This window comes from Pavona decussata, unplaced genomic scaffold (genome assembly GCF_977016875.1).
Source record: "Pavona decussata unplaced genomic scaffold, jaPavDecu1.1 SCAFFOLD_26, whole genome shotgun sequence".
Taxonomy (NCBI): Eukaryota; Metazoa; Cnidaria; class Anthozoa; order Scleractinia; family Agariciidae; genus Pavona; species Pavona decussata.
In genome coordinates this window covers 181,678-203,314 of record NW_028145449.1, presented here as the reverse complement: position 1 = coordinate 203,314, position 21,637 = coordinate 181,678, and the positions used below count along the sequence as shown (strand labels likewise).

The following is a 21,637-nucleotide window of genomic DNA, read 5'->3' as shown; positions in this document are numbered from 1 at the left end:
TTCCTACTCTTATCTCTGAGTTTTCAAAACTGAAAGTTACCACATGATCGTAATTAAATCAAGCTATTTAGAGTATAGCAATTTATATTTCTTTTTTTTCATATGTTCACTTATTTTGTTTTCTTTCTTTCTTTCTTTTTTTTTTTTTTTCAATGTTTGTATGGCTCACTGACAAATTGTATATAGATTTCTTTTAACTGTAATTAATTCTTATAAATTATTCTTCTAACTACCCGCCTAGATTAGCTCTAGCTACTTGCGGGTTAGTGTTGTCCTTAATTGTATATTAACATTTTTGAATAAACTTGAACTTGAACTTGAGCTTGAACTTGAACTTAAAACATACAAAACAAACAAGGTGTCGGTTTAATTTTTGTCAATCCGTTCTAGGGTCTAAAATGGTTTCAACAGATTACTGTATCGTCTTGGCAGTCATTTTATCGTTCGTACAGAAGGTGCAAACAACAAATCCGAGAGAATTTTATTTCGGTAAGTTCATCTTTTCTTAACATTTGAGCAAACGTCCTGAAACTTCAGAACTTTTTCGGAAATTTATTTGGGAACGATTTGATATCGTCGGTTACTGTTCATTAACTTTGATGTTGACTGGCCGTTTTCTTGTTTTCAGAAAATGGAAAAACTCTTTTAAAATGAAGAAAAACTACTTTTTTATCTGTACCTTTTATGTTTTAAGCCCTTATTAGTGTTCCTTTATTGGTTATGATCACTTTTCGCTCTATTTCGGCGCTTTCTTGAAGTTTTAGGGAAATCCAGAGATCCAACATGGACGCCATTTGACAATGATAACGTCATATGACGCCATCACTTGTCGTTGCGGACCTAAGGAAACAGTTTTTAACGGGTTATCTCTTCTCCAAGTCTCATTGTCAGAGCTTTTATACTTGCGAAGTTGTGGAGGGAGAGGCGAAATCCGCCCCACCCCCCCCCCCCCCCCGCCACAGAAAACAAAGGAAAGCCCGGACTAGACAGGGAGACCGAATAGTTCCTTCCGATAGAATGAACAATCACCTGAAGCCATAACCGGGATGGAGACCGTTAGCGTGGAGATTAAAATCATCGTTTGGTTATTTATAAATCAAAACGCAACTAACACAATAATATTTCTTAAAACAACACCATCAACAACAACCACAAAAACGATGATAAAGGAACAATGACTTTTAGAAAATTTTTTCTCCCAAAATTTGTCTCTTGGAGTCTCTTATTTGTTTTCGGGAAATTATGTTATGAGGCTAGGGTGATGTTTGTATTGTTGTGCTGTCCCATTAAACAAGATCTAGATATTCACGGCTCCACATTCAGTATCTCGTCACCTAAGTGTGTAGATGGATACCGACAACAAAATGTTACGGTATTTTGTGATGGTTTAGTACACCATTCAGTTGGGAGAAATACTACTCCAAGTTGCTTCATGTCATCCGAGACAACGGCCAGAGTGTGACTTTTCTTTAAGTTAATACGTTGTTCTCGTTGTAAAGTAACACATCCAAATATCATCAAGTAGCTGTTTAGAAATCGATTTATTTCTTGAAAACTGAGCAATGGGCAACAACACCAAGGGAAATATAACATTCAAAATAACATTGATCGTCTTTTTGTCCTAACAGATATTATAAATGGCAATTCAGAAGAGTACAACGCGATAAAGTTTGCTGTTAATAACACTACAAATTCCAAGAACATTACGTTAACACAGAAAAATTTCAACACCTCAAAAAACGTTAGCTTGTTTCATCAAGGTAAGATTAAAAAAACATTGCTTTAATTCGTCATTTTTCTTTTTTCCATAGTTAATTTAATTTCAGAGATATTTCGCGTTTGGAGGTATAGCTAATCACGACAGCAGGTAGCTTAAGTGAATTTTGTTCAGTTATTCTGTTCTGTGGTGAAAAGAACGAGACTAATGTTTTGAAGGTGAAGTAGGTTAAATATTGCATACATGAACTGAACCTAACGATTCAGTCGTGTGCGCAATTAAAGCAGACACAAAGAAGAAAACTCGAGCTAAAACAAGACCTCTGCGATACCAGTGTGATGGTCTTTCTTCTTGACTTGGAACAAGTGAAATTCATATATTTGAGCTGCAAAACTTTCTCTCCTTAATTTTCACGTCGTTGTTTACATTTAATTGATATTTAATATTTAAAATTTTAGCTTCCACTTTTCTTCAACAAGACGTCGTTGCACTTATCGAGGGAAGCCACGCAAAGATCTCCGCATGCGCACTCTCTACAGTAACCGGAATTCCTCTTATCCGTCTCCATGGAAACAAAAGCCCATGTGATCAATGTGGAAAGGCGGTGCATATGTCAGTGGGCTACAGGGACTACGCACATGCTACTCTGGACATAATCAATACATTCCAGTGGAGAAAGATTGCACTAGTGTTTGACGGTGAAGCTTCTCTTTTCAGATATTTCATGTTAATTGTACTTTTTAATAATTGCTTGTAGATCATATATATATTTAGATTTTTTTTAGATTTTTAGACATCTAAGACCTTCTAAAACCACAGTATTTGTGATAGAAGTCCGAATCAACTATGACGCATTGAAATAAAGAGTGAATTATCTGATTACATTAGTATTAATGTTGATTCTAACTTTAAAGAAAAGAAAAGATTTACTTTACTACAATAATATTGTAAAGTTTAAAGCCTTTTCGTTGTTCACTGTCTATTACAGACTTAATATTGACTTTCCAGAGCTTAAAGTTCGTCGGCAAATTCGCTCGAGGCGTGGTAGAATTGCACTTCATTTTAATACAAACAAGCTTAGGGCTTTGTGACAACTGTTCCACATACCCCAGACAGGTTTGGAGCCTTGTGGCCACTATTGCACATAATGCAATCTTTAATTCACATATTGAAAGTTTCAGTGATCCTATTCTATGATCCTATGATAAGGTTCCACTGAGCTTAAAGATTCAAAATTGCAAATGGCTGCTAAATAGCTAAGGGCTTAGCTGCTAAGTAGCTGGCAACATTTTAGCTCGATTCATGGTAGAAACGTCACTTTATTTGAATTCAAACACGTTTTGAGGCTTGTGACCACTATTGCACAAAATGCAATCTTTTATTCACATATTAAAGGATTCACTGATCATTTCTATGATCCTTGATAAGGTGAAATTATAGTTTAAAGATTCAAAACAGAGAACTTTGAACTGAAATCATTCAAATAGTAGATGGAGAAAAACAAATCTAATTTAAAAGTACGTGTATTAAAATCGCGGTGGCTGAATAATTAGGTACAAATAATAGGAAAATCCTTTTCTGGACTGCCAGAGATGGGCGCAGCGACTTTATCATCCAAAAGTGACCGCAATAGTTTTCGTTATGTAGTTCGATTCGGATTGCAACCAGACGAAAATGATAATGATACATAAAAGACAATGTAAACAGCTAATGCATAAGTTATTGTGATCATACTTTTTAAATACTAAAACAATGCTGTTGAAAATTTAAAAAATGCCACGCATATGACAAGAAAGAAATACCTGAAAAAAAATCAAAATATGCTTTGCTAACATTTTGGGTGTTCATACTTTAAAAGGGTCAATAGAAAATATTGACGGAATCGAATAATGTTGAACAAATTATAGTAATTTAGCAATTACCCTACGAGTATTCATAAGTTTGTATTTCTTATCTTTTGCTGCGGATGGCTTGGATGGAAATGGATTACAATTTGAAAAAATCGACCAGTTTTTTTCAAGTTCTGCAAGCTTATTTTGGATAAATTGATAAAAACTGGTTTATAGTTTGTTCTTCATTGGAGAAATAAATATTTTCCTCTAGGTGCTCTGCAAACAATTTTATTCTAGAGAAAAGATTCCATGTTAAATAATTTAGTAGCTTTCATGTTGAACAAAATGGAACAAAATCTCTGTGACAGTGTCTGTTCAAGAAAATGCAAGAGATTGGAAACTTTAAAATATCTTTCTGGGGAATAATGATTGTATATTCATGTGCCTGCTATCTTCTTTTTCTTTTAGCGCACCGTGTACATGAAGCTGGGTACTTCCATGCTGTATCCCGTGATTCAAAGCTCACAGTGAGTTTAGTTCACCTTTATGAGAAAGGAAGAGGAGAAGGTCAAACAGCACAAATATCAGGAGCGATAGAGCAAATAGAAAATTTCGAGGTGGATGTGGTTCTCCTTTACACTCGCTTAGCAAAAATTGAACTTATTCTTCAGCAGGTAAATATTGTCCTTTCTGTTTTTTGTTGTCGTTGTTGTTGTTTCGCTTTCTCCTCCTATGCTTTTAATCTTTGAAGTTAACTTTCTTTACTTTCTAGATTGAAACAGTGTTCTCCATGGTCTGAACACAGTCTTTACGCGCTTTACAGGTTCAGTTAATGGCGCTATTAAGCGCGCGCTTGGGTTGTGATAAGCAATTACGGGCTCGCTCTCAATTTCATATCAAATGAATCACAAAGTTGAGTTTTGTTCTTAAAATTATTCAGTTTCTTGCTAAGCCTTTTTTGCATGCTTTCCACCTTTGCTGTGAAAACCCAATTAAAAGCCACGCATGCGCATTTAACCAAAAAATTATGACTTGTTCTTTAGTGAAAAGGAGCTGTTTTCTTAGGAATCACTCGTTAGAATTTCGTGAAATTTGACAAAATAGCATTTCTCTAAAAGCATAACTCGCCTACAAACAAATAATCGGACAGAGGGTATCTTCACAAAACATTACGGTGCAAAACCAATATTTACAGGAGATCTCTTTGTAAAAATTGCATGGAAGCAGGGGCACCATGTCAGCATTTTCTGAATTTTCCTGGAGACAAAAAATGGAAAAATCTAACCAGTGCATTTTCTAAAAATAAAGGAAACCTATTACTTGTGGACAGTTAATAGCTCGCCGCGTTGCCATAGGAACGGCACCTAGCTCAATAAAAAGTATAAAAATTAATCTTGCACCATGCCTATTTCGGGCACCCCAGAAGTACGTCGTTTTCAAATATCGTTTACTAACACCTATTCACTACACAACTGCGTCTGGCCATCTTAAATTATGTTTTTAATTCTTTGGTTTTTCTTGTTTTTCCCATTATTCCGAGATATTTGTTCACATTAATAGACCTTGCGACCTCACATTTACTCATGATTTTTTCCACCTTACTTTTTAATTTTTGTCTTGCCAGAAACCCTGTTCTTCAGCAAAGAACATTAAATGGATAATTCAAGATCAGGTTTGACAGTAATTTGCTTAATTTGCAAATGTTTGGCTTTGTTGCGCAGCCGCTGTTATCTGCTCATATTTTATAGGGAAAGTAAGACATAAATTCCCATTTAGGAGTTTAAATGAAGACTGGGGACAAGTTTTTAAATTTTCATTTAATCAGGAATTAGAGTCCATCATGAGAAAAATCACATTGAAATTAGTCAGTTTACCAAGTTTGAGGTTATGTCGTTAGATTACAACCAGGTAGAAGGCTTTCAAAAATTGTAAAAATTAGAGGGTTTGTATGGATTTGGGGATGCCATCTCAGAAATGGAGACATTTGAATGGAATTTGGGCGACCTTATGACAGGTGACAGCCAGGTTGCTACGCAATGAAACATAACCGAACTTGGTAAAGTTACTAATTCTCATGTGATCTTTCTGACGAACGGGGGTTATTTTTCCATATGACGCAATTTCGACACTTTGTAAACTGGGTTCCAGACCCTTTATGGACTTCGGAACGGGAAAAACCTTGTCAATTTTCCACGTGAGAATTGATTAGTGTATATAGCGGACTTCCAGTGTGGGCAAAATCCGCCCCAATTCTCGATCTATATAGGGTTAAAGGAAAGGCTATTTGTTTATTGGCTGTTGATTAAGGTAGTGAAGGGCCATGGCCTGGGATACTTGATCAGACCAATTGCGTGTGCAGTGTTAAAGCATTAAATTGCTGAAGACAAATACTACTCTTTTTTTACGTCAAAAGGTTCCAGAAACGTTAAGCTGTCACCCAAACAGAGTTGTTCTAGCATTGAATTTTCAATATACCTGGAATGGTGTCCCTAAGAAACTGAAAAATGTGGTTGGAAGCTATCACAACAACACTAAGAAAGTACGTGTGCTTTTGTAAATATGTAAATAATAATAATTATATTTAATTTTTGGGCTACATTCATCATTAAATATAAATATTTGAAATCGATCTAGCTCTCTTCTTTGACTGAGGAGAGCTTTCATACAGATATAAAAAAAATGATATACTGGTAAAATCTCAGTCCAGTTATATAATTTATACGTCATATCATGCATTAGCCAATCATGTTTTTCTATGTATTTTTCAAACTTTAATTTAAGGAGCCGTTATTATATTTTCCTTCAGTATAGCTCTGGCCCTGAGGAAGACTAATTTTATTAGTCGAAATATTGGCCACTAATAAATCTGCCTTTTGCCGTAGTGCCAGCCGTGCATGCAGTTTTGTATTTTCATAATTTATACCACTTTAACTTTGTAGGACATGGTTGCCCTTGCTTACGATGCCATTCAAGTCCTCGCCCAGGCGCTAAGCAAAGACCTGTGCACATCAATCAACGGGTCTGTTGTTACTTCACGAGATACAGATTTAATTTTTACTTGCTTGAGAAAGGTAAACACTTCACACAGGGCATCCGTACGAAAGCAAAATAACTCCATGCTTTTTTATGTTCTAATGACGACATCTTGCAATGTATTTGTGACCTTCTCGAATTCCTTCTGTTATATTTTATTATCTCATACTGCTATGCCCACAACCCACACCTACCTTTCCTCAACTAATTAATGTTCAGTTTATTACTATCATTATCATCATCATCATCATTGTTATTATTATTATATTATTATTATTATTATTATTATTATTATTATTATTATTATTATTATTATTATTATTATTATTATTATTTTATTATTTTTTTTTTTTTTTAGTGATGATGCATGAATTGTAAATAGGTTTTTGATAGTTCTTTTTTGTACTTTTTACTTGTAGATATCAAGTTTGCTCGGAATATTTCAATAAAGTTTTATGGTTTTTTTAAAAAAAACTATTATTATTATTATTATTACTATTATTATTATTTCATCAAAATTTTAGTCTAAGATAGTCGAATGTGAATTGGTATTATTTGTAAATATGTGAAGATTTCTAAATAGGTTTTCTAAGGAGATTTTAATAAATTTTCATTAGTATTCTTCTTCTTCTTAATAATAATTATTATTATTAATATTATAATTATTTTTTTTAGGAAAAAAATATTATTATTATTATCATTATTATTATTATTTTTATTAAAAATTTAGAGTTTACATGGATATACCATTGTCGGATCGACCTAGTGCCAGAAATCAAAAAAATATCTCAAAGTACTGTCGTTAATAGTGTAAATTAAATTAATAACCTGAAAATATATAACTATATATCGTGAATTTTTGTAGTAATGTAACATCTCATTATACAAAAGAAAATATTGGATTAGCTCTGACTTTAAAAGTCTCCAGTGTTAAATCTTTCAGCCGTCTTACACTCACCAATAGGTAAATCTCGATGGAATATCTGGTCCTGTCCAGTTCAACGACAATGGGGAGCGCAAAGGAATACAAATGGGAATTTTCAATCTTCAAAACAATTCTTTCGCAAAGGTGAGTACGCCGTAAAAGTGACCTTTGTATCCTACTTGAATTCCCTATGTACGACTGTTGTCAATCCGCGGGAGATAAAGAAGGAGCGTGAGGAGACGAAGCTGCAACAAGTTATAACAACAACCACCGTAACGTTACATTACATGAAGTGATAGCAGGGCATGTTGGAAGAGGATTATAAAAGCTCATAACCAGATGAGTAGTATGTTTTCTTTATTCCCAATCTGGGGCTCATTTAACTCGTTTATCTTCTAATTGATAGTATACTAACAGAGCACAACATCAACCTTGCTTCCTCGTTGAGACCTTTTTTGGTTCAAAATATACAGCTGTTTCGACAAAGGTTGTCTAAAAAAGCGTAAAAGCGTACGCGACAATGCCGAAAGGTAGTCTGGGAAATACCTAATGAATTTCAATGAAACCTCAGTCGAGGTATTATGGATTGTGAGGCGTTGCGCTTCCGTTCTATGGTAATAGTCGTTGCTTGGAAACCGACGAAAAAAATTAACTTTGATCATATGTTGAAATGATGATATAGTATAAAGGAGATCAAAGTTTATCTTGTATGCGAGATTGTAATTTCAAAACTTTCACCTCAAGTCCAGAAAAACTGCCGCGAGCCTCCTTAAAGTGACACAGGCAAACTCGGAAATCCGAGTGCTCCTATCAGGAATCGAACCTCGAGGACCTTCCGATTTCTAGTTCGGATCAGGCTCTACCACTGAGCTACAGAAGATTCGTATGAGCTAAGGCCATTACACTTGGTTCATGCAAAAAACATCCTGTGTACTGCTAGGATTGGTAATGTCAATGTGTGACATATGGGCAATGGAATAAATGTGATGGTATATTTTAAGCCTGGTGAATGAATGAGGGTGTTTTATTATTAAAAGTGACACTTGCACACTCGAAAAAAGGAAATCCGAGCGCTCTTTTTAAGAGAGTCGTACCTTAGACCTTCCGATAACAAGTTCGGATACTCTACCTCTGAGCTATCATGTTAGTTCTTCTCAAGGATATATCTTTCAATAAGTTATTAAAGAAGACCAGAATTGCTCTTTCTGTAGCGGCTCCTCAGGAAACCTATCCCACCTATTTTGGCTCTGTCCAAAGGTTTCTCTTTTTGGGATTATTTGGTTGAAAGACTAGAGCGGTTCAAGTTAAATCCAAGAAACTATTCAAAAGATGTGGCCATTTTTTTAGGCCTGAGGTCCGACAACTCCGTTTCCGCCCTTCAACTGAATTTGTGCTTTCTTTTAGCAAGTGTATTTCATATGGTGTTGCAGGGCAAATGATAAGATCCCACTTTTAAAAAGTTTCCTTCTGGTTCTCAAACACACAATTTCACATTGAGTCTTGTAAATCAAGAGCAAATCAAAAGAAATGGGAGCCTCTCTTCCCTTTCCTCAATATAAATAGGCCAATGCTATTAAAATTCAAGAAAGAAAATTTAGGTTCACACCTTTGTAAACTTAGTCCCCATTCCCTAGTACATTGAGGTAGTTACCAAACTGTCCTTATTATTATCTGACGTAAATAAATGTTATCTTTCACCGCTGCCACCAAACTATACAAAGAAAACGGCTGTAGAAAACTGCTTAGCTACTGATAATTTTTTTTCTTTATTTTATTTTATTTTATTTTTTCTGTTAACGCCTCTATTGTCTGTAAGGCTTTTGCTGTATGTGTCAATTTTCTGTAATTATTTGCCTGATGTACCTGGAACATGCCAATATTTTTCCAATATTGTTGGTTTTTTTGAAAATAAATAATACAGTTCCAAAAAAAAAAAAACCTTATCTCACGTTCAGGCATTTCTTATGTACACGTGCTGAATATCTTTTCTTGTGTTTAGATAGGAATTTGGAATTCAACAAAACATGCGGTGTTCTTTGGAAGTATCAAGCGTAACATAGAGGCAAAATTTACTGGAGGAAGTTTGGAAGGATCAAAGCTGAGAGTTGTTGTTGTAGAGGTATTTAATGCAGTTCAGAAGATGGTTTTTGCGCAAAACTATAGGAGTATCAGTTTATTTACTTTTTAGCATTCTTACCTTACATCAGCAGGAACGACAAACCTAGCTACAAATAAATGCACCTTATAGATTCAGAGGCTCTGCGATCCATGATCTGTTAAACAATTTTGAGAAATAGCATTTGAAAGCATCAAGATTTTTTTAAAAATGTATGGCTGGGCGGAATCTCTTCAAAATCTTTGTAAATTGCACAGTTTTTGAAAGCTAATTTATTTGAGAATATTCAACATGTCACATCGATACTTTCTCTAATTACCAAGAAGAATATATTTGTTTAGTTCGTGTTGCTCATGGTCGCTGGTTTTTTATCTCCAAAATTTACAGGGTCTTTCATGGATTTTACTTGTTTCAGTCATAAACTTTACATGATTATTACAGCATCTTCCAAACCCAGTAAATGGGTAAAAACTATGTAAATTGGAATTTACAGTATCTTTTGGATAATTTACATGATTTTTACACGGATGTAAATTTTCAATTTTTCCATTGTTGTTGGATATATGCTAATGAGGCAACAAAGAAACGGTGACGTCAGCAAATATTCTCCTATAATTTGTGGGTACCGATTTGTGGTTTCTCTAACCCAGGAAGTAAAAAGGGCGTCAATTCACAGTTATTATGTGGAATGAGCCTCAACTTGAATGTGAGCTAAGACTACTCTATTAAAAGTAAAAGCGTTTTCTCAATATACATATAAAAGTAATATAGAAAAAAAGTCATTTAGATTTCAACCTAATCACCTCAGTTAACACGCACCCAATTTACTTAAGATGCAAGTTTAGATATATATACGTTCAAGGAATTTAAATATAATGTACCAGTCATAATGGGTGTTTTCATTATTACTCAAGTTGACCATTTTTTCAATATTACGCCGAAAAACAGGATGAACCATTTGTAATGACAGAAAAGCAAGAAGATGGCACTATTTCATACCATGGATACTGCATCGATCTTCTGAATGAATTAGCTAAAATGCTCCATTTTACATTTGAGATTTATACTTCTCCCGATGGGTTGTATGGTAGTGAGACGGAAAATGGAACATGGAATGGACTGATAAGCGAGCTAGGAAATAAGGTGGGTACGATAATCTCAGTATTCGCCGTAGAAGCTCTCCAGTTTGAGAACCCAGTCCAGCCTCTTCGGATTGAGAGCAAAAGATAACCGCGCTAGGTTCATACGTTTGTAAATGAGGACCTTCATATTTAACTGCTCACAAATCGTATCAGGGGAAGGTTACCGTATACCTTTAGAGGTGTCTCGCGTCTAAGCGATGTGGCGCGTCCGGTTTAAACTGTACTTTTCGTGATACCAAAACCCTTATAAAAAATTAACGGTTATAAAGCTGGCTCTCAAACTATGCCAAGAATGTTTAAATAAAATAAACTGTCGAATTTTTAGCGCTGTTTTCTCGAATCGATGTTTTCACTTGAACGAGACACGTTAAGGAACTAAGTCTCAAAGGGAATTTGTTCGTTTGCCTTCAAATTTGGACAGTAGCCAGTTTAACATATAAACAACAAAAATATGTCTGTGAATTTTTCTTTCGAAATATTTTTTCTCGGAGAGCAATTTTTGTACGATCACTTGACGTTTTTTTAATCCTTTCTTGAAAATGTTCTGTAACTTTTCACTGCAATTGAATATGGAAAAATGCAGACACGATTTTTTTAGCGCTTTAGGTCCGGAAACTGAGGAGCAAATTAAGTTAGCGAAAACAAAATTTGCTTTGCGTTGTAGCTTTCAAAAGGTGATTAGGACGTTCGCATAAAGAGGTCGTGAAAAATTAGACAATTCATTTGATTTAAAAATTCTAGTTTGATAGCCAGCTTTATAAGCTTTAATTTGATATACGGTTTTAGGTATCGGACGCGCTACATCGCAGACGCAACGCACCTCTAAAGGTATACGGTAACCTTAAGCACAGACGTTTTTGAGCCACGGACGGCAACCGGAAATTGAATTTTTCCATTTTCGGAGCGTTTTGACGCCATCGCGTTTGTAACGTCAAGCCACAGTCATCAACAAGAGCTTTTTCTATCCGTGGTAAATAGCAAACCCACGTCAAAAAAGGAAACATTTGACTTCCGGTTGCCGTCCGTTGTTCAAAAACGTCTGTGCTTAAGCTCCCTAATGACTTCGTGTGGCGATCCTAGTAAGGATAGGGAAACTCTTTCGGACGACTTGGCGACTTGGGATAGATTCAGATTCTACGCCCCTCATCAGACTCAGAAACGCAAAAAAATCCTGGCCGAATAGGTTAAGTCATGCGCGTGTCATACATTGTTACATTATACTCAACCTCGAACACAACTTTAGAAATCGCACAGCCACACGATGCGTGCAACATTTCGTGACACTTCCTTTGGTAACGTTCCAAGCGGGAAATCAAAAGAAGTGGTCCACGTAACGTTGCATTGTGCGACCATCGAGGTTTCAAAGTTGCGTGAAAAGATAGAGAAAACTAAACTTTTCCACCATGTTACACACTTCCTTCAGATATTCTGAGTGCCTAAGATCTGGTCAGACCGATCAACTGCATTCATAAAGTCATTTTTGGGTGCAATAGTTCCAGGTTGTGGAACCTGAACAGAGGTCCACGCACCCTCCGCAGTCTTTACTTTCCGGGTCACTTGACTCTTTACATTAGCATTGTCAGTAGTTCTTTTTACCGAACCAAAACTATCTTATTATCGAACCACTGTAATGCTAGATAGGGAGGAACCCTTTCCCATATCGCATACCACCCCTATTCCTTTCCTTTAGCCCATTGTTGGTCATTCTTGAGATATTTACCGGAAAATCTCTTGCATTTTCTAAAATTCCAGTCTAAATTCTTCATCACTCAAAAAAAAAGTTAAACACAAGTATAATTGAGCAGATTGTCTTGTAAAGTCTTTCTAGACATCAAATACGAAGATAAAGGGGAAATCGCGACAGAAAATGACACAAATGGCGACAAATTTAACCAAGTGAGCTGCTACAGTTCCATAGCAACGGAATGCATTTTCCGACTTCGGCGTCAAACCCACACTACATGGCATCCTTTTACTCCCATGGCCCAAAACGACAATTAATTACGGAATAATCTAAGATATTTTTATGAAATAACCAAGAATTCAAGCGTAACGGGCGGATGGAAATCATATTTCCTCGCAATTCAAGAACGTACTATGTTCTGTTGTGTGTGAACTGCTTGGCTTCGTATGTATGACGCGAAATTTCCTAGAAAATTTACGTTACATTCGGGCGATGTCATATTTGAGAAACAGGAAGTTTATAGAATTTGCTAACTTACAACCAAGATCGGAGATACTACCCTGAATCCACAAGAGATGGATATAATGTATCTCTACCTGGATTGTTGCAAACGTGCCATGCCGAATCACGTCTTCTTAGCGTATGGTGCGAATGATTTGTTGTTGTTTTTGTTGTTGTCCTCTGTCTCCAAAGTTGCCCCCTTATTCGTCTCTCTTTCATTCTCCGGGCAAAACTATTTGACACGTTTCAGCATCGTTACCACGAAAACAAAATTTCAATCGACCACCTTTTAAGAAGATCAGCTAAGTGTATGAAATTTGGCATAAGGTGCCATGGACATTTGTATGAAGACGAGAACGTTTTATACAGGGAATTAAAGCTATAATTTCTTCATTTTTTTTCAAAGCGTGCCAATATGGCTCTCGCGGCACTGACAATAACGGAAAAGCGAGCAAAAGTGGTGGATTTCAGCGTTCCTTTCATGTACTACACTGATGAAATATTGCTCAAGAAAACGTCTTCCAAAGAAGGAACAGCTGCTCTGATGCAGTTTATGAACCCCTTTCACCACGATGTTTGGTTTGCTACCCTCGTCACCCTGGTGGTCATCTCTGTTGCGGTGTTTGTAATAAATTATTTCAGTCCTTACGGGTATAAAGACGAAACTGGCCAAAGGACATCTGAAGAATTTAGCTATTTTAACAGTTTGTGGTTCGCATTGGGTTGTATGCTACAACAAGGCGCTGAGAATCACCCGAAAAGCTTATCAGGTAATTGTAATGGGGCGCCTTTTGAGCCTTAACCCTAACCCTTCTTGCTTCTTAAGTCAATTTTCTTATCATTTAATATTTAATCACAGGCCGCCTCCAAAGAAACGGATGACTCAGAGCATTCTCGATTGTGTACAGAATGCATATGGTGCATTTTGTTCCCAGGCTCTTCCATTTCCTCGTCATTATCAGCCCATATGGAGAGTTGGTGTCATCAAACTGTCCATGCTCCATAACCCAAATGATAGCGTTAATGAAAAGCTCCGTTTTCGCCCGTCTTAGCTGATACAACACACGTTTATTTTCAGACTTGAAGTTTCCTGTGTTTTGTAGTAAGAGATCAGCAAAAGCCAATAAACCGAAGAAATATTGTTCTTCAAACGCAAAAAGAATGATAAGTAAAGACTGTTGGCTCCAATCAATCACATTTAACGACTATTTAGTTTTCATTGTGCTCTATGTAAAATTTATGCAAAGTTATTTCGTTCAACGAGAAAATAAGCCAGCTGCTGATGTTGAATGATGACTGAACTGAACTTGTTTGTTTGTTGTTTCTTTTATTGATTGTTTGATTTTATCAACTTCTTTACTCGCTCTGACGAAGGGCTAAAGCTCAAGTCGTCAGCACTGGAATTCCTTGACGGTGACCAAATTTTCTGATCAACGTTCAAGGCTTGTTTTCACTAGACATAAGCATAAACATAACCAGAAGCACAAATGCCGCTTAGCAAGTAAGAACACCTGTGGCATAAGCATTAGCAAAAGCACAAGAAGAACGAACACGACTTGTGCTGATGCTTTTGTCGCAGTTTTCACCAATGAGCACAATTACCAGCTCAAGGCAGTCAACCCTGTCGTCCGCCATCTTGCTCAACATTGAGGGGATCTGGTGGCGAGAACTGCGTCAAAGAAACAGTTTTCTGCGCGTGCGGCTGTCTTCAGTAATGCTTATGTAGCTGGTGTTCTCACTCGCTTATCTTTATTCTTATGCTTATGCTTTTGCTTATGTCCTTGTGAAAATCAGCCCTACTTTATCGATAAAATTAACATTTGTTTTCACTCCCCAGTCGACGCAGAACCACAGTTATTTTTTTATCTGTTTGTCTGTTTGTTTGTTTTCTTTTCTTTACCTCAGGTCGTATTCTTGCCGGTTGTTATTGGTTCTGTATTCTTATCTGGGTATCAACATACACTGCAAATCTGGCAGCCTTCTTAACTGTAAAGAACGCCCACTCTCCGATCAATAACCTTGAAGACATCGTGAAAACTTCTTACCAAGTGGCAGTTGTAAAATCTGGAATCGCCCAAGAATTCTTTCAGCAAAGCAAGTACGAAGCACACAAGCAAATCTGGCAGAGAATTAAGGGTGCCAACAGCTTTTTCAAAAGTACAGCTCCAGCTATCGAGTGGCTGCGACAAAGAGAAGAGGCTGTGTTTATCTATGACGGACCAATTCTCAGTCATATTGCCAATAGGCCGCCGTGCGACCTTATGACGGGTAATTCTAAATCTTCCAGCAATGTTAAAATCGTTCTTGTTGCATTTACGAAATATCTACACTCCAAGTGTCATTGTCATAGTTTTAATAAACGAGGAGTTAAAGAGGGGAAGGGGGGGGGGGGGGGGGTCGAATTCCCCCTCCCCCTCCCTCCCGGCCCCAGAAGGCTGTCCGGTTAAGATAAGGTTAAATTACTCAGCGAACGTGTCCCAAGTATCAGGTGACGTTACGTCTTTGTTCAATTACAGGCGAGCAAGAACGATATTTAAAAATATTCAGTGTTCTAAATTGTAGATGCAAAATAACCTTGTGATAACTTGGATCGGATCCTGGCCGTGAAGTCACCCACGAAATGTTAGAAAAACTGATAAAAACGCTAAAAAGGACAGAGGACTAAAATAAACAAGTGCTCAGGAGCCTTTTTCAAGTTTTCACCTCACACTTGTAACCTTAAGCTCAGTGATTACGATATCGCAAAAAGAAACTTTCATTGTTCAGTTCCAGGTATAAACGCAGAGAGAGGATTAGCACTTGCGTTTCCAGCAAACGATCCATACCTTGAATTATTTTCATTGGCTATTTTGCAACTGCACGAAAACAGTTTCTTTCATGGCTTGAAAAGAGAATGGTGGGAGTCATCACAAGTTTGTCCTAAAGAACAAGAAACAAGTAAGATAATGTATACTGAAGTAATCAGTGTTCAAGCATGTTGTAGCTATAGACTGTGAACGCTTTTCGGGGACATTTTTGGCATGTTGGCAAGTAACTCACAAGTTGCAGCGTCAACGTTTTACGCACCCTCCAATCCACCGAGCAGAAAAAGAGGGCGACTGGTACATTTTCCCACAATCATTAGCGTACGAAACCCTTAAAATGCTCTTAAAAACGCAGAGAAGGTTCTATTATAACTTCAAACCAAGCGTGCGTGATGTTGTTAGTACAGGAACGAATTTTGCCAAAAAAAAAAAAAAAACTATAATGGCTTTCTACCTACCTATTCGTTTTGTTAGGTGCGCATGGTACTGAGGTAAAATGTACAGCCGCCATCTTTTTACTCAAACCATGGATAGTGTTTGGTATTCACCTCCCACGATTTTTCTGCTTTTCCAGTTTTTTCGCTAATTTGTCAGACATAAGGTAACATATGTATAACTACTGCAATGGTTCGGTATAAACATTATTCTTTTGTTTGCACTAAAATTAGCCCTTCTTGCCTCGTTCAAGATAAAATATTCTCAAGATTTTAAAGAGCTTAAGAGCTTAAGATTTTAAGAGCTTAAAAAACGAGGTATGAAGGGCTAATTTGAATACCAAAAAATAATATTAAAATGATAGCCTTTTTGGAGCAAGGTGTGTATACCTTATCAATTTATAAAAACTGTTTTATTAAAGCCTTAAACTGCTGTTTAAAAGTAAAAACTAAAATCCAAGCTTTCGCCGATCAACGGCACCATCAGGGACGAGAAAATATTCCAATGTATATGCACAGAGAGTGTAGGGTGAAGGGTGAAATGTGAAAAAAGTGTGACGTATGTGTGAAAGCTATAGAAATAAACTGTGCGTGGAATACAAGGTTCTAATGATGGATTGTGGGACCTATAAAAGTGTAAGAGAGTAGTCTCTTTAATAAAATATTAAAATAGAAGGTCTGCGAATTCAGTACATTCCTCTCGGGAATTGAGTGTGGGCTTGTATTTGACTGTCCTTGTATTTTCTAATGTAAAATGCTTCGTAGAGGCGTAGATTAGCGGGATCGTTTTCACTCATAATAATTTTGATATTAATGCCTTTATAGTCGTTGTTCTGGCAGGAAGAGATATGTTTTGTTTTTTTTTAACGGAGGAGTTATCGTTATTGATATGTTCTCTTACGCGGTCATGGATGAAGCGTGTTGTACTACTAATGTATTGTTGATCGCAGCTGTTGCACGTGAGCTGGTGCACTGCATGTAGACTTCGTAAACACAATCCGGTGTTAGCGATAGGGCATTTGTCTCTAGTGCATTTGCGTTCCGTGGAGGTGTGGGATAGGGCTTGTCTGAACGTGTAGGATTTGTGGATAATGCGTGCTGGGATGTTTTCCTTTGACTTTTTATACATTTCACCCTTCACCCTACACTCTCTTCGCATATATATATATAGCGCGCGCGGAATATTTTCTCTTCCCTAATGATGCCGTTGATCGGCGAAAGCTTGGATTTTAGCTTTTACTTTTAAACAGCAGTTTAAGGCCAAAATAGAACAGTTTTTATATATTCTTAACCATGCTGCTGAAGGACAACATGAACGATTACTAAAACAATCGTTCACGTCAGAAAATATGATGATGAATAGTGCTAGATATTTACCTTGCCGGGAAATATCCATAACTATACACCGCCCCCGTCTGTAAATAATCGTTAATAAAGCCTTGGAAGATATGGCTGTCACTTTTGATTCCATGAATGGAATTTCACAGCTTGACCATCCCATGTTTGTGGTGCTGGTGATCTAACGTTTGAGTCAGTGTGGGAAGTATTGTTGGTGCTGGTTTTGGTGTGTAATGGTGTTACTTTGCAGCTTTCTTGTTGATCAAACTTTTGAGTCAGTGTGTTGGTAATTGTTGGTTCTAGCGTGTAATGGTGTAGACTTTCTTTAGTAAGAACTTATATTTGTACTTTGATATTTAGAAATATATCTGAACCCCCGCCTCTTCCCTTTCAGCACTGTCACAGGAGCGTATTGATCTGAAGACCATGCTGGGTGTCTATATTGTGCTGACCTCTGGGATTGTTGTAGCCTTCTTAACGCTGGTGGCAGAAATCCTCTGGAAACGAAGAAAGGAGCGGAAACTAATCATTCTTACCCAGAGGTCTGGGCAACAGGAGAGTCACAATAAGTTTAAGATGTAAAAGGACGATGTTCAATTGACATGTTTCGGTAGAAACGTCTGCCTATGGACTCATTTGCACATGTCAATTGAAAATCGTCGTTTTATATCTAAAACTATATTCAGAGGACACAGCGGCAAAATAAGTGCGCAGGCTCGTCACGCGGCGAAATGGCGGCATTTTTAGAATTCCTATTGTTCGTTTTCGTTTCGCGGGGATAAGCCCAAATCAAAATAGATAAGGTTGCCGCTTTCAGGAAAGGTTCCTTCGAACTCCCTCCATCACATACCTTATTCAACAAAAAAATATTGTAGTAACAGGTGTGAATTTGCCGATTGAAGTGGAGCTTTTGTAATCGATTCTCGCTCGAATCACAAATCTGTGGAGCATGCACACTCATTTTGCCGCTGTGTCTATCCAGAGGTTTTTATAAGACACATGCGCAGCTGTGTAGTAGTTTGCCATTCGACCTTTCCATGGGGTCAATATGGTTTTTGGAAGCTGACCCCTTGGTATATCCTCTCGATATGATCTTCATATAAGTCATGCCATCAGTGCCTTCAGTACTCGAAGCAATGATTCCTTCTTTACTAAGTTTTGCCGTTGTGGTTTAGGTACTAAGGTCTCAACCATTCACTCTTGTTTCTACAACAGTTTGGCTTCGACCTCTCTCTAAAGATGGATTTTAAACCGTTGCGTTTTGAGACAACAAACAACTTTAGAAACTGTTTATACAATCAAGGTGCAGCATGTCAAATCCCCCGGGGCTACAACAAGAACAAGCTTTATTTTTCCCCATTCGTCACATTACAGTTATTATGCTTAATTAATTATTTAAGAAAGAGAGAGAAGGGCTGGCTACCTGGAATAACTATAGAGTTAAAGGAGGCAGGTAACCAGTTTTACAAAGGTAGTAATACTAGTTTAGGTCAGTACACACACAAATAAACAAATATGACCCAAAACACACAGTAAACACTAAATAAGTACTGAGGAATGCAAAGCTAGAAAAAGTAGTAACTGAAAGTATATAAAAAAATATTAATTTATTAATAAATAATTAAACTAATAGAAACAAATAGATCTTGCAACACAGTTTTACAAATCTAGTATATTGCAGGCGCTTCCTAGTATCTTTCAAAATATTGATATTTATATCAAACTTATCTCCCACGAACGTGAACATTTGCTTAAATTTGCATCCAGTCTGGCGCGGCCAAAATTTTTCTGTATTGCGCAAGCGCAAGAGGTTAGATGAAAACAAATAACATGGCAGCGATGGCGGCAGGGAGAGTTAAGAGGGAGATCATAGCACCAAAACGATACGCGGAATAAGTCTTTTCATCAGAGCTTTACCGAAAAAAGACAAGAGTGAAAACAACCGACCGTAAACTAATACTATATCCTGTGGACAAGGTCGGGAAGCGAAATTGCGTTGGCTACAGTGAACGCTACGACGAGTGGCAGGCATGTGAATCTGATCGAAGACAACAATTTTTTCCAGCGGATGGAACTTCGTGTTCGTTTCTTCCCTCATAAATCCTAATTTTCCTTTTCAATAACGTATTTGTCAAGTTCGTAGTAAAATATCTTCACCTCATATTAAAGTTTGGTCACGCCATTTGTTTATGATCCTTTTGACACCGAAACCTACACTTTACTTCTTGACTCTTTTGAGCTCGGCACACAGAGACCTAGCCTTTTTTCGAAAGGCATTTATGACTCGGTTGTTCACAACAACACTGCGAATGCCGGTTTCTTGAAAGATTTTCTCCACGATTGCAGCGAAGGCAGACTCGCCACTACCCTCTTCATTCAATTTTGGCAATTGTGTAGAGAAGATAGCTGAAAGCTGGATAAAAACGACCGGGATAAGAAATATGCGAGATTATTAGCAATGAAAATTTAATTCATTATTTCGCGTCCGAAAAAAATCGAGACAGTTGATTTATTTAAGTTCTTATGAATAGCTTACTTGATGATACTGCATGTAGATAGAAAGGTGGCGGATGGCCCGCAAAACCATTATTTTGATCGTCCGATCCATCTCCCACAGCATTCACAGATCCGCAGAACGAAAATAATAGGGACAGCAGAGGTCCTCCAACTTTAACGGCGATTTGACCCACCCAAAATAGTCGAAAACAAGCCGAATTATATACCAAAATAAAGATAATTTTTCGATCTATCCGAATTTGTCGGTACAATTGAGATCCGAGCATGCGTAGAAGAGTACGAACTCATTGTTTTCACACTGGCGTGAAATGACCTTTGATCGTCTTTAAATATTGCGCAAACTTGATTTGTAAACTTGGATTTTGACCCCTTAAATTTTAAGATTTTGGCATTTCAAAACCTGTTATACAATAGCTTTAATATTAATTTTCTTTAATTCGTTGGTACAACCGATCGCCGTTTAAATGTTTTTGAGTAATCTTGAGAAATGTTTCAAATCTTAGGTGTTCTTGAGTCAGACATTGGTGGGGGCGTGATCACCGGAACTTGATCTAAGCTTTTGTTAACACTGAGTTTGATATGTATCCTTCTCTTTAACGTAGATATAAATGATAATTTTAATATCATTGTCGATGTAATTTCAAATAGAGGAGCTTAGAAACCTAATGTTCAATTTACCATAATTAGTTCTTGCATAAGGAAGATAGGACCACCCAATTATTTCCCTCTTCAAAACGTGATTCAATTTTTGCTCTTCTTAGAAAATAACTGAGTAGACACATGTACGCATTTCGTACCTATTTTGATACTTGTCAAGCGTGAATATTGTTTTACTGTTTAATTGTTGTATTGTTATTTGTAGGCCTAACAGCAATTCTGAACAAGCCCAACCGGAGATTGCCTGAATGACTGGTTTAAACTACCACTGAGATGAAGTCTCCGTTTACATTGAAAGTACAGCTTTTGTCCAAGGAAAATAGTTAATATTTACCCAACGGACCTAGCTTAGTAACACTGATGAGCTCGCTCGGGAATGGAGTAAGAGAAAAGTGGAAACAGAAACTGATTTTACAACCACGTCTCGTGTGCAACATTATTGATTCGGCCTTGTTTGAAGTAGTCTTATTGAGGAGGGTGTAGTAACAATAAAATGATACTAACAAAAACAATATTTATATAGGATATCACTTTAGTTAAAGAAAATTGGTATTAATATAGGTCCTGTCTAAGCAAGAAAAGCAAGGAATATAACTGAATATAAAAACCTATATACAACAAATTTAAACAAAATAGAAACCAAAAATTTAGCTTCTTAATATTGTTAAAAAATTACAGCTTGTTTTAGAAAAGAAAAACGCTCGTTTTGTTGATTCCAACCTAAGTGTATCTACATACAAAAATGAGCGATTTCTTGTCCCAGAATCAACCTACTTAGTATTGTTAACATAACCGCTCCTTTATAAAAGGAAGCTAAGCTCACTCTGTTGTTGTTAGGAAAAGGTATTTATCTACGTCCGAAAATAATTGGTTTCTTGTCCCGCAACCGTGAATGTCCTTGTGGCGTTTAAAGGAAACGTTCTCTAGGTACACAGTG

The 21,637-nt window shown here is 36.9% G+C and overlaps 1 protein-coding gene across 1 annotated transcript; it reads left to right on the top strand.

Annotated features, from left to right (window-relative positions):
• Positions 1-398: 398 nt before the first annotated feature.
• LOC146485336 (glutamate receptor 4-like) lies at positions 399-18,108 on the top strand. The gene is made up of 14 exons (XM_085103216.1): positions 399-489; positions 1,629-1,760; positions 2,176-2,415; positions 4,018-4,223; positions 5,174-5,221; positions 5,963-6,088; positions 6,489-6,620; positions 7,547-7,651; positions 9,507-9,626; positions 10,572-10,766; positions 13,357-13,720; positions 14,856-15,218; positions 15,717-15,887; positions 17,921-18,108. The coding sequence occupies exons 1-14, from the start codon at positions 399-401 to the stop codon at positions 18,106-18,108; spliced, it is 2,481 nt and encodes an 826-aa protein (XP_084959342.1).
• The last annotated feature ends 3,529 nt before the right edge of the window (positions 18,109-21,637 follow it).

What these genes read in the sequence shown, in the direction of transcription:
- LOC146485336 (XM_085103216.1), top strand. Translation starts at nt 399, where the DNA reads ATGGTTTCAACAGATTACTGTATCGTCTTGGCAGTCATTTTATCGTTC. An exon ending in TTGAACTTATTCTTCAGCAG is followed by an intron (nt 4,224 to 5,173) that starts GTAAATATTGTC and finishes TTGTCTTGCCAG; the next exon opens with AAACCCTGTTCTTCAGCAAA. An exon ending in TCCTAAAGAACAAGAAACAA is followed by an intron (nt 15,888 to 17,920) that starts GTAAGATAATGT and finishes CTTCCCTTTCAG; the next exon opens with CACTGTCACAGGAGCGTATT.